The sequence below is a fragment of the Scomber scombrus genome, chromosome 13 (genome assembly GCF_963691925.1).
Source record: "Scomber scombrus chromosome 13, fScoSco1.1, whole genome shotgun sequence".
Classification (NCBI taxonomy): domain Eukaryota; kingdom Metazoa; phylum Chordata; class Actinopteri; order Scombriformes; family Scombridae; genus Scomber; species Scomber scombrus.
Window position 1 is genome coordinate 27,222,561 of NC_084982.1, and position 13,963 is coordinate 27,236,523.

Below are 13,963 nucleotides of genomic sequence, written 5' to 3' on the forward strand. Positions count from 1 at the left end.
ATGACATAATAATGTGTGTGTGTGTGTGCTTAAACATTATCAGATATTTCCTTCTTACTGTAAACTGCAGGAATGCTTTTAGGTATTTATACAATAAAACACACTTAGCATCACAGAATATGTGTTTATTTGACCTTTCACGACACTAAAACTCTTATTTTTGTAAGTTATATTACAGTTTGCGATGCTACAGTGACTTCCTGTTTTCATAGCTGGTTGCTGCTTTATTGAACAGATGTTTCTTAGCAACAATTTACACAATTTTAAAGTGTCTACTAGTTAACCCTTTACATACTGTTCATATTCTGACTCATAATTAGTCTCTACACCACTTCACATTCATAAATTCCCTCATCAGTCATTAATACATGTTTGATTGATCTTGAATGAAGCTGTCAGAGAGCAAACAGAGTGTTTATGTATTTATTTATGGAAAAAATAGACATCCACAATCACTATTGTATGATCATTTTAAAGAATTAGAAGAATACAACATGTTTTAATGGTGATTTTGAATTTTTTTAATAAACACAGATCAATTTTGCACATTTGCATATATAAAAAATGTGTATCAGCTGCACAAAAAATAAAAAAAAATTGCATTTTATTACCAGTTTTGTACACAGTGGGTCACATTAGATCATTTCTGACTAAAAGAAATGTGTATGGTGTGTTTTTAAGCTCTCAAATATAAAAATGGGTCAAATTTGAGTTACTAAACGACACAATCGACAGCATATGGATTTTGGATCAAACCGAAACGCCAAATAAAGGAATCATACCTTCTTGGAAGAATAACGTTCATCCCTTCAGTGTGATTAATAGCAACACTGGAGCAGCTCTGGAGGTTTGCGGTATAACAACACCATATAAAGACAGTTTATTTTCATGCTAATGAAGCTTGAACAGCAGAGAGAGAGAGAGAGAGAGAGAGAGAGAGAGAGAGAGAGAGGAGAGAGAGAGAGAGAGAGAGAGAGAGAGAGAGAGAGAGAGAGAGAGAGAGAGAGAGAGAGAGAGAGAGAAGAGAGAGAGAGAGAGAGAGAGAGACAGAGAGAGACAGAGAGAGACAGAGACAGAGAGAGACAGAGAGACAGAGAAAGCTGCATTAGGATCAGTAGCAGTATGTCTGGAGGAGGATGCTCCCATTTCACTGTTTTCACTGCTGCAAGTCGAGCGTGAAGCGTTGTCTGTGGAGGAAGTGAACTGGAACGTTGATGTGTATTTGTGTGTATCTCTATCTCTGTGTATGTCTATGTGTGTGTGTGTGTCTGTTATATTAATCTCTGCACGTCTTAAAGGCCGTTCTGCGTAAGCGCTGTCGGGCCTCTCCTCCTCCTCCCATAATGACTGTTTACTGTACGTCCCACCATCTCGTTTGCCGTGAGCGCTCGGCTAAGCGATCGCTGAGTCACTGCTGAATAATCACACCTCAGGAATATGATAACACACCACTGCTGCCGTATCCAAACGCTGTGGTATGACATCATAGCTACTCATCTCGTCGCTGTGAGACGATCCACCGCGTGCCAGGCATTGTTTGGATGATTGAGGCTGTGGTTGAACTGGGCAGCTCCCAGTATGCATTCAAGTGGAATAGTATGACAGTAGTGCTGCTAGATCATTTGCTTTTTATATCATTGCATTAAGACTGGACAATATATCAATTGAATAGAGATATCTTGATATGAGTCTAGATATCGTCTTAGATTTTAGATATCATGGTTTTAAAGGCATTACAGTAAAATGATGTATTTTCTGACCTTACAGTCTGTTTATAGCTGTTCTATTATTTGTCTTTACACACTTATCCATCATTTTATCCACATTACTGATGATTATTTATGTGTTTAATACTATGTGAAAGCACCACTAGTCATCTGTACAGTATTGTTGCAATATCAATATCAATGTATTTGGTTTAAAACATATGGTGATATTTGATTTTATTCCTATCTTCCACCTCTACATTACATCACTTTCATTAGTTAACATGATAAAGTTATGAGCTGCTTTAAGAGAAAATCTTAGTAGCTTTATTTCAGAGTGAACTGATGGATTGTTTTTATTGATATGTCCTGATAGTAATCTGCCTTTCATCTGTTGGATTAGACATGTGGAGCTATTGTTCATCAGTGTGATGCAGGGAAACACAAAGGTTTGATTTAAATAGCCAATCAGCCCCAAATCTCTCTCTCACACACACACACACACACACACACACACACACACACACACACACACACACAGCTGCCTGCTCACTCAGATCATTATTAACTCATCAGACATCCACAGTTTGTTGAAACATACCAACAATCTTCCCTCTTGCAACAGTTTATGTATCATCTGATCTTAAGGAAAGTAATAAAGTCTAAATATTCATGCAGCTGCTCGATGACTTCTGAGTCACTGTGACTTCAGAGTTGCATGATTACTTTTTTATACCTTCAAATAAATGTTAACTAAAGTGAAGCTTTGGCAAACAGCTGATTGATGCACAGGAATTCATTTAATGTTTCTGCTGCAGCATCTGTCCTATTAGTGTGTTCACATGTGAGGAAGACATCAGTAGAAAATGTGTATTTTATATATTTATTGGTCTTATGTGAAACTGCAACTAACAGGCTGATTAATCTGCTGCAACGACCAGTTTGATGAATCATTTTGAGTCATTGTTTCTCTAATGTGAATATTCTTTGGTCTCTATATCTTTGAGTTGTGGAGAAAATAAAACATGATGAAGATGTTTTGTGTTCTGGGAAACAATGTAATGCTCCAAATAACTAAATAATTAATCAACGTAATAATCAGCAGATTAATCTAATGGAAATAATAGTTTGATTATTTTCTGGATTAATTGTTTTGTCTATAAAATGTCAGAAAAAAGTGAAAAATATTATATATTATTATGGTGACATCTTCAAATGTCTTATTTTGTTTTGATCAACAGTCTAAAATGTAAAAAAATAGTCAGTTTACTCCCATATACGACACAGAAAAGCTTCAATCCTCACATTTAATAATCTACAACCAGCATATTTTTGCACAAAACAAATTGACTCAAAAGATTTTTTGATAATCAAAACAATTTAAAATGGATTTTCTGTTGATTGACTAATGTGTTAATTGCCCTCTCTGGTCTTATAAAGGTGCAGACAGCAGTCAGAGTGCTGCTGTCTCTCTCTCTTATCTTCCTGGACAGATGAATTATTTACATACAGGCAATCAGAGCATCCCATTATAAACTGTATTTGCATAAATCAGACAGAGTTCTCTCATGTGACACACTGACACACGTATAAAAGAGCATATTAGCTTTCTAGTTAATGCTTCTTTCTTATTTACAAGCATTTATATGTCTGCAATGGCTTTGGTGAACAAGCTACCTAAGAATGAACACTACATTCTTTTTATTCCATTTTTGAGTATTTTAGGGATCTGTTATTATATATTGGAGATATTCAGACTCTTGGTTGAGGGTAAATGTAGAGCACTGTGTCTTAAAGAGGAAGTGATTTCAGACACACACACAGACTAAGTTCATGCAAATGACTTGTGAGAGATGAGACGTGTAGTTAGTAGAGTGTAGCTCAGGGTCAGGTATGCTGCTTAATAACAAGGCAGAAAACTACAAAACTACAGCTGTCTGTCTGTGTGTGTCTGTGTCTGTGTGTGTGTGTGTGTGTGTGTGTGTGTGTGTGTGTGGTGTGTGTGTGGTGTGTGTGTGTGTGTGTGTGTGTGTGTGTGTGTGTGTGTGTGTGTGTGTGTGTGTGTGTGTGTGTGTGTGTGTGTGTGTGTGTGTGTCTGTGTCATTTTGGCAAAGATGTCTCACAGTTTGTTCTGTGTAGATATCTAAACAGTGTTATTTGTCTTTTTGCCAGCTTAATTCAAGAATCTAAGGCTTTATTTTTTTCAGTATTTGGGCTACTGCTGGGGCTCGAGACGTGTGTGTGTCTGTCTGTGTGTGCGTGGTGTGTGTGTGTGTGTGTGTGTGTGTGTGCGCAGCTCCACTCCCTGTAGAAAAGGACAGCATACCCAGCTGTTGTCATGACTAAGAGAAAATCACAGTGAAGATGGCAGCATGTTTCTTTATGTGTGTTTCTGCTCTAGTGTGTGCTTTTCTCTTTGTGTGTGTGTGTGTGTGTGTGTGTGTGTGTGTGTGTGTGTGTGTGTGGTCTTTCCACTGGTAATGAGATGACAGGCTCGGCAGTGAGGGGAAGAAGACGAGAGAGAGAGAGAGAGAGAGAGAGAGAGAGAGAGAGAGAGAGAGAGAGAGAGAGAGAGAGAGAGAGAGAGAGAGAGAGAGAGAGAGAGAGAGAGAGAGAGAGAGAGAGATCCTTGATTTAATTTGAAGGCTCGTCCACATCACAGACAGATGGAGGAGCAGGACGCGGTCGACTTGCTTCTTCCCAGCAGTTCTTCTCAGGATGAACGTGCACATGTGTTTTAATGAGCTGCAATTGATGTCAGTGGGATAACCCAACGTATTACACATAACCCACTACTCTAAAATCATCCATCTTTTAACATTTTAATATTTTACTTCTTTTCTGCCTGGTGATATCTATAGTTTGCTGTATGCACGGTTAGTTAAATATTAAACTAGCACTTTATATAACCAACAACAGGCAAATTTACCAATACCAACTTTATTATAGCCATCTTGTTTGTATCATTTACCGTAACTTTAAGTCAAGAACCCACAAAGAGACAAAAATCATAATAATAAACTTTATTTATAGAGCAGCTTTCAGACAGAGGATGTAACTCAAAGTGCTTTAAAGATAACCATGACAATAAAACACAATAAAAAAACTGCAAATAAACAAATAAAATGAGACATTTAATATAAAAAATAAGTTAAAATGACTCTAATTAAAAGCCAGATTAAATAAAACGGTCATTAAAAAATATCCTCAGAGCTCTTTTATAGCTTTAGGAAATGCATTCCATCATTTTGTTGTGTAATTAAAGAAAGCTGCACTTCTTATTTTCTTGTGTGTATAATTGTGTAGATTTAAAAACCTCAGCTGTAAATGATCTGAGGACCCAAAAAACCATTTAGAGCTTTAAAAACAAGTAAAAGAAGCTTTATTATATAGTCTAAAAGATACTGGGAGTCGATGAAGTGAAGCTAAAATGCTCACTAGCAGCACAATTTTGAATGAGTTGTATTTTTTTTAGTCTAGTAAAAACAGCTGTTAAAGGATGTTGGCTCTTTTATATTGTGACATGAGGAGGCGCTGTGTCAGAGGTGTGAAGATGTAAAGGAGCAACAAGTGGCATGAAAACAAGAAGCTGAAAAAAGTTGAATTTCAGAATAAATTCACTTTGTCCCACTTGGATAATGCTCTTTTTAAAAAAAAGAAGAAAAAATACACACACATTGAGATAAAACTGTGCAGCTGCCTCGACTGCTGCAGCTGAATATTTGAATTACATAATCAGTGCAAACATGGCCGACAGCTACACACTGAGAGAAGAAGTAGAAAGCAAGAGACAGCCTGCCTCCTGGTGTGAATGTGTCTGAACTCATGCTGAAAGTGTGTAATGACCTTTAATGCAGTTTGAACTATGCACTAGTGAAGTAAAGTTAATATATATATGCCTCTTCTAATGATCGCTATGTTTACTTTGACATATTTGAATAGTCAGATGTTTATGAAAGCTTGTATTTAAAGACAAAAAGATCACATGACTCCAGATCTTTGATTATTAATTAATTACTAATTATAAACTCTATCAGATATCTTAAGGCTGAAGTCCAAAGATCTTTTTATTTACTGTTAATGCTAAGCTGTGCATGCCTTCATAGCCTCATATTCATTATTGATTATTGGGTCAGTGTTTAATAATGATACAGAAATAAAAGGTGAGAGTGTGACAGCAGCAGTTAGACTGTGATCAGCTGTTTATCAACTTACTTTATCATCATTATTGTATCTTAATATTCAAACATGTTTTAAATCAGAGTCCCATTTATTCTTAATAATGACAATCTGAGCCTCACTCACATTGGTTTTATAATGCATGTGTAAAAGCTTTTATTTTATCTTCTCTCTCTATGTTTTATTTTGAAGTTTTATTTGATGCAGCTTTTCAATAAACTCTGCAGCAAGCATGAATTAATCAAATCAAATCAAATCAAATCAAATCAAACCAAAAACCGCAGCACAACAGAATTATTGTCACAGGCGTGTAATTAACTTAACTTTCTCTTTCCAGCCATGTGTTGATGTGTTTGGAGAAACTTTGCTGTTTTGTTATCAGGCTTTAAAACTCAACTCAATCCATCTGTCTTCTTTTCTGTTTTTTCTTCCATTTCTTTTGCTCTCTCAGTGTCCTTCTGTTACCTTTTCTTTGTAGAAAATGATGTAAATGCAGAGAAGAAACCAGCTAAAGCCTCTCAGGCTCCTGAAATGTCAGATTATGGAAAGACTTGGGTTGTGGTTGTTTCTATATTAAAAAACAAAAGACACTTTTAGAGAGTTTTAACAGAGAATGAACTAAACAGATGTGTGTATCTTTAAATTCACCCACAGAGTCTTGTGTTTATAGCTTAATATTCATCATATATCATGTTTTATAGACGCGTTCACTACAAACTACAAACTACGGCCTTGTTTAGTGCAAATAGATCCTCAGGAACTGTGTGTGTGTGTACATCATATTTATTATCAGGGTAGATATATAAGTACAGGATATCCTGCTCAGCAGTTCTCAGAATCTGGATGTGTGTAATTTAAGGAGGACATGTCATGTTTTTATTTTATTTTTATACTGTTATAATACTGGCTGTCTGTTAAACAAGGTAAAAGTTCAACAATTTAAGGTGAACATATGTAAAAATGCTCTCTGTGGATATATTATAAGAGCTGGATACTGGACCAAAGATGGTGCCCATTCAGTCCTAAAAGAATAAGAAGAAAAGTTTCTAGCATCTGGTTTTACTTGAGCGTTAAGCAGCCCACTGAATATGTGTAGTGTTTCCCCCCTTCGCTCAGCCCACAGACTTTACATTGTGATGACATCATGGGTTTTTAAATCACTTTTCTCGGCTCAAGGAAAGTTTTAAACATATAAAACCTCCATGGATCCAACAATTCATAATAGAAAGAGTCATAATTGACCTTATATTGCAGTTCGAGGTGTCCTGTCAACAGTTATATAATATATTTCACAATATTGGTCTATGGGGGGGGGGGTAATGCCTTTTTGGAGGATGCAATACCGTGAGTGACCACTGGGGGAAATCTGCTGATAGGCTGAGCAGCATCACCCTGTCCAGCTTTTATAATACATTCATGATCTAAACTCTCTGTCTGCAAAGTGATCTCTACTTTGTCCTCATGATGACATCAGATTATGCCCACAAACATGTCCGTTTTGTAGTTTTTGTTACTTAAAGTTGTTTCATGGCTTGTTTGCATCGTCTGCTCACATATTTCGTATCAGATTTGGGCTCAATGTACAGATTCAGGATGTGTGTTAGTATGGATGGAGGATATTTCTAAGAAAAGTGGATAAAGTCTAAACTAAACTGGGCCTGTTTCAGACAGAAGCTGAACCCAGAGACCTGCACAAAGAGCCAGTTTAAGCAGTTTTGAGCTAACTGTCCCCTAAATCATGTGAAGGTATTCCTAGCAGAGCCCCAAAATATAATTATAAACCTGCAAATATGCGTATAATATGCCTCCTTTTTAAAAATATTCTGTATCTGCTGAGACACAATCTGTGCTGTAGCTGAATAAACCAGATAAGAAGAAGAAGAGAGAAGAGAGGAGGGGGGGATGAGGAGGAGGAGGGAAGCAGAAATGAAAACTAAGCATGTCGGATAGGAGGATTTGGGAATTTGGGGAAGGGATGATGGTCATCAGATTTGGGTCCAGAGCCTTTGGGGAGAAAGGGGGGGTTGTATGAGTGTGTGTGTGTGTGTGTGTGGGTGTGTATTAGTATTTGTTTTTTGGGGGGGGGGGGTTGTCCGGATGCAGATGACAGTAAGAGAGAGTTAGCCATCTGTCTGTAAAGAGGAGGAGGAGCCTGTCTGTGCTGTTATTCTCCATCCTCAAACTCTCAGCTCGAGCTCAGAGAGAGGAACCTTCAACGTGTTTATAACCTTTAAGAAACGTTAAAAAAGTCACTGAAACAATCTGAACGTACATTCGAGAACTCACCGCTTTCAAAACTTGACCAACAGGAGTTTCTTTTTTGGAGACTTTACAGGATTGTTAAACTCAGCTGATCCCTCTCATCCAGTCTTTGTTTGAACCCTGTCATCAGTCTAATTACTATAATTCCCCCCCCCCCCCCCCCCTTCTCCTCACAGTCCAGTCAGAGAACAAAGGGGCTGATCTGAGGATTAGGTCTGTAGACAGCAGGTCCTCTGCGTGCTGGGACACACGCTACCTGTTCCTCCAGAGGCTGAGAGAGAAAGACAATATATCACACATTGTTTTTAGACATGGAATAAAGGCTGTTTATTATTAGGAATTAAATTCTTATTAGTACATATGTGTGTTTATGTATTATATATTATATATTGCAGCTCACCTGCTGATCTGATATGAGAAGATTCAGTGTTTCCAATTTAATTATGACCATTTATGCATAAGAGATGATGATGATGATGATGATGATGATGATGATGATGATGATGGAGGTATTTAACATTGTGCTGCTGCAGCCTTCACTTTAATCTGACAGCGTTCAGTTCAGATTAGAAAAGTAACGACTCCAACTTCATAAGACTGCTGTCGAGAGTTGAATGTATAAAAGTGACCCAGGTGCTTATTCAGACATCAAGCTGACATGTTCATTTAAAACCATTAAAAGGTCTGATAAGGACTTTTAATGTTATACCTTTTATTTTTGTGCAAATACACCAATAAACTAGTGAATAAATGAATAATGCTGCATACCTTTTAGTCAAGAAGCAGCAGGGTGTCGGATCTTTTTAAGTAGGAAGAAAAAGGAGGAAAGATGTAAAGTGGCATAAAAATCGTGAAGAAGTTGGGTTTTTAAATACTTACTAATGTCTGATTTGGTTTATTTTATACAGTTTTATACGATGTAGTGCAGGGGTGTCAAACATGAGGCCCGTGGGCCAGAACTGGCCTACAGAGGGGTCCAATCCGGCCCACTTTCCTCCCTGTCTTCTTTTCCTTCCTTCCTTTCATCCTTCCTTCCTTCAATTTGTCCTTCGATCTGTCCTTCCTCCCTTTCTTCCTTCCATTTTTTTCTTCTTGTCTTCTCTTCCTACTTTTCCTTCCTTCCATCTTTTCTCCCTGTCTTCTCTACCTTCTCCTATTTCTTTCCTTCCTTCCATTTGTCCTTCCTTCCTTCCTCCCATCTTTCCTTCCATTTGTTCTTCCTTCCTTTCTTCCTTCCATCTCCCCTTCCATCTGTCCTTTCTTCCTTCCATCTTTCCTTCCATTTGTCTTTCCTTCCTTCCATCTTTTCTTCCTTCTCCTCTTTCTTTCCTTCCTTCCTTCCATCTTTCCTTCCTTCCTTCCTTCCTTCCATCTTTCCTTCCATTTGTCCTTCCTTCCTTTCTTCCTTCCATTTGTCCTTATTTCCTTTCTCCCTTCCATCCGTCCTTTCTTCCTTCAATTTGTCCTTCCTCTCTTTCTTCCTTCCATCTTTTCTTCCTGTCTTCTCTTCCGTCTCCTCTTTCTTTTTATTCCTTCCATTTGTCCTTCCATCTTTCCATCCTCTTTTTTTCTTTGTTCCTTCTTTCCTTCCTTCCTTTTGTTCTTCCTTCCTTCCTTTTTAATGATCCAGCCCACATTAGATTAAATTGAGCTGTATTGTTTGTCTGTATTAAATAAGGCCAAAGCACAGTTCTTTTGTTGTGTTGCAGTGAAGCCACCAGATGTCAGCACCACTGTCTCTTCTCTCATATATTCTTTATTATTTTCACATTATTGGAGGTTTTCCAAAAATTGCACCATTATCCAGACATGAAGTCCAGGTGATGCATAAGTGTTGTTCAATGGTGTTAGCAGGGCCACTCTCACTATACGTTCATTGAGCAGCTCACTCACCCCATGACAAGGAAAGATGATGTAATGGTGCACTATAATTTTATATCAACATTCAGACACAAGCTGCTCAGTCATGGTGCAGAAATAAAAACCTGCATTTAAGCACTGCTTCACTCCTAAAGGTGTTCTTATTAGATGCAGTGAAGGTTGCAAGAGGACTGGGTCGTTTATAAGAGGAGAAAAAGCTTAAAATAAATAAAAGAAAATGTCTACCCATGATCCTTTGCAACATCATTTAGAATGCAGCCTTCTTCCTGGGCGTGTCCAGCACTGAATTCATGATTTCTCTGTTCATGTGTGATTATGAGTGACATCCAGTGAGATTTACAGTATGTGGTTTGTTTTGATGAAATGTTATTTAAAAATAAGAATTTATGTATATTTATACGTATATATTTTGTTTTGTTGTGTCTCCACCAGGTGGCTCTGCTCGGCTTGGACCTCTTATCTGCCTTAGTGACGAGGTTACAGGAGAGATTCAGGGCTCAGGTGGGAACAGGTAAGACTCAGCTGTTTCATCAAGTCTCTATCGTGATATCTAACTATTATAATAATCTATAATCTGAACATGATTGTAACTCATAAAGCCTGAGATTTCTGACCCTCACCATTAATCTATCTTTATTTATACAGCGCCAAACACAACAAAACTTATCTCAAGGCATTTTACACATAGAGCAGGTCTAGACTGTACTCTTTAATTTCATTTAAACAGACCCAACCATCACATTCATGATAGTTTACTTGCCATTTTGTTTATTTCAATGATTCAACTATTAAAAAGAATAAAAACATTGTTAAATTTAAAGCTTTAAATGTACATTTTGTGAGGTTAAATCTTACAGGATCACTCACAGCTCATTATATTATGTTGGTAGTTACACATTCTCTTTAACTTTCCTAAAATTCAAATAAACTATAAACTTAAGGAACAAACAAATGCTATTATCTTCCCCTTCTCAGTCAGCTGGTATCACTGTTTTTAGGACTATGACTCTGTTCGATATCTACATTTAAATACCTGAACATCTGGATTCTTTTGTTCTGGACTTTCTTTCATTCTCACCTTCCTGATTGTTGATTGTTCCTGCCTTTAGACTCGTTGATGTTTAATTAGAATAAGAATAAATCACTTTACACTTCAGCTTTATCCTCTTGATACTTCACATGTTTTGTGGAAGCCTGAAAGCATCACTGCCTAAAAGGTTAGATAAAGAAATAATTATTTAGATACAGAGGTGCTATAAATACAGATTGTTTTTTGTGACATATTTATTATAAAAGTATTTTTTTGAATGAATGAATGAATAGTTTAGTTTGGTCATGCATTGTAAGAAACAAAACACACAATAAAATACACAGTCAATGACAGAAGAAGGAACGCGATGAAACTGAAGGATTATTTTTGCCTTTTCTATACAATCCATCAAATAACCCAGAATATCAGCAGTACAAAAGAAAGAAAAAAGGAATATTTACTCTAAATTTAAATCCTAATTCTTGAATTAAACCTTAATTATTTTACATTTTAAGGCTTTTTTGAAACCTAACAGTCTCTCCTCAAACTGAAACACACTATATTTAACACCAAGTCTCACTTTTACATGTTACAAAGATACACAACCATCCTTAAATCATAATTTATTTCTCTTGATTTAAAGAAAATCTTGAATACGAACAGCAAGACCTGCTTTTATAGACACAATATCTATAAATCTGAATGTGTAGGACTCTTTGAATAATTAATGGGTTAGTAGATTAATAGTAACCCGTTTTATTTATTGTATATTATTAATAGCTTTAATCTGGTGTTTAATTATAGGACCTATATTTGTTTTCTCAGACTTCAACACAGTGTGATTTAAATAGCGATAGAAGTGAATGATACAATATAAGCAGACATTTAACTCCCAACACTGTATCTTAAACCCAGCTGAGCACTTCTAATGCTCCTGCTGTTTTTAAGAGTACTTCATCGTCTCCTCCTCATCCTCTTCCTCTATTCTCCTTCTCCTTCAGTCCTGCCGAGCCTTATCGATCGATTGGGAGATTCCAAAGACCAAGTACGAGAACAAGACCAAACCCTGCTGCTAAAGATCATGGAGCAAGCCGCCTCGCCACAGGTACACACACACACACACTATACACACACACACACACACACACACACACACACACACACACACACACACACACACACACACACACACACACACACACACACACACACACACACACACACTATGCTTATTCTGAATAAGGTGAGGTTTTCTTTCCATGATTTCAACACACAGCTTGAATGAATTCTTTCCATGTGCTGCGATGTTTCTTTCTGTGTGGCTCTAATAACTATAACAACCTTTGTTCTCCACTCATTGTTCAAAATCACCTTAAATTAAGCTTTAAATGTCCATTATAACAATTATAATCATGTTTTATAAGCTTATTATTTACACTAGCACTGTCATTAATATTAATATGTTTATATAATCTATGATTTTATGATCCTTTTGCTCTGATTTGAGTATTATCTCCTCATTTTCTACACATTTATTTTATTTATTCTCTTTTTTTGCTGCTTTTTTGGCTTTTTTTATGAATGCATTGATTAGTTTTCTGGTCTTTCCTACTGTTTAATATTTAGCAGTTGTGTGTTTCCTGTTAAATATTTTGTTAAATTGTATTTATTCTATATTACTGTCGTATTGGACCCCCTCAAAAACAAGACGCTGCATCTCAAAGGGGTGATTATTCCACACAATAATAACTTCTCACACATGTATTACATTGTATATGTGGCTCAAAAGCTGTTGTTGTTTATTTGACTTTAACTCAGCTCAGCCTGCTCAGTCTCAGCAGCTAAAATTCAGATTTTTTTTTGGGGGGGGGGGGGAATATCAACAAAAGGATCAAATTTACGTTTAAACAGCATATTCCTTTTTTTTTTTAAATAGCTGTTTTATAGTCATTTAATGATGCAATTTAGAGTTAATTTGGATTGTTGGAAGTGAAGTAGCTGCATAGACAAACTGGCTGGTGTCATGTACGCTGTGTGGATGAATAATTCATTACGACCAGAATAAAACACATGTTCACGCTCCCCTTTTTAAATAAAGTGTGTGTGTTGTTGCAGTACGTGTGGGACCGGATGCTGGGAGGCTTCAAACATAAGAACAACAGGACCAGAGAAGGAGTGTGCCTTTGCCTCATCGCCACACTGAACACGTGAGATCCAAACTTCATATTTCAGCTATAATGGTTGTTAAATGATGGTTTAAACTGGAGAAATGACTTATTTTGCTTTTAATTTCATGTTACACACAGTTTTTGATGTACAAAGTTCATCTACTATAGACAAAAATGTAGCTTTAACTCTTCTATAATGTTTATATTCTGACCTATTACAGTATTTCCTCATAATTAGTCTAATCATTCATTAACTCTTGATCAATTACAAATAAATGAGTTATAAATCCTTAATGAGGCTTTTAGAGAGAAGTTTATTCTTTTAGTTTTTATGCAATGGGAAAAAAAAACCCTCATAATCAAACAATATAAATGTCCTTTTGTTACATAAAACAGAAGATCCAAACTGATTTCAATGAATTTTATATAAAATGTGAAGAATCCAACAATATATTTAAATGTTTTTAAAGAAATATGAGTCAAACTGTCTATAAGAAGTATAAAAATGTTTCTATTTTTGTGTATTCTGGGTAACATTAATAGAAGTCATCAAATTTAAGGCTAAAAGAAAAGAAAACCTAGAATAAAAGTGTTCAAATATGACCCTGAACAGTATGTTTGGGTTCATTTTAATATAATCATCTCTGTTCTTTTCTGTCCATTTCAAATATTTCAATATTTTGCAACGTTTACATCTCTTTCCTCTCCTATTTTGTCTCTTCATTTGCCTGATTTAC

The 13,963-nt window shown here is 36.3% G+C and overlaps 1 protein-coding gene and 1 non-coding gene across 2 annotated transcripts in view; one reads left to right on the forward strand and one right to left on the reverse strand.

The window, feature by feature from the left end:
• clasp1a (cytoplasmic linker associated protein 1a) overlaps positions 1-13,963 on the forward strand; it is a 119,745-nt gene that overhangs the window by 31,624 nt on the left and 74,158 nt on the right. The window contains exons 3-5 of the mRNA XM_062431453.1: positions 10,461-10,539; positions 12,060-12,163; positions 13,174-13,265. Of these exons, the coding sequence (XP_062287437.1) occupies positions 10,461-10,539; positions 12,060-12,163; positions 13,174-13,265 (275 nt within the window). The remainder of the gene's footprint in view (positions 1-10,460; positions 10,540-12,059; positions 12,164-13,173; positions 13,266-13,963) is intronic.
• LOC133993480 (U4atac minor spliceosomal RNA) lies at positions 9,928-10,057 on the reverse strand. Its single transcript, XR_009927065.1, has one exon. It is a non-coding gene; the product is annotated as a U4atac minor spliceosomal RNA (small nuclear RNA).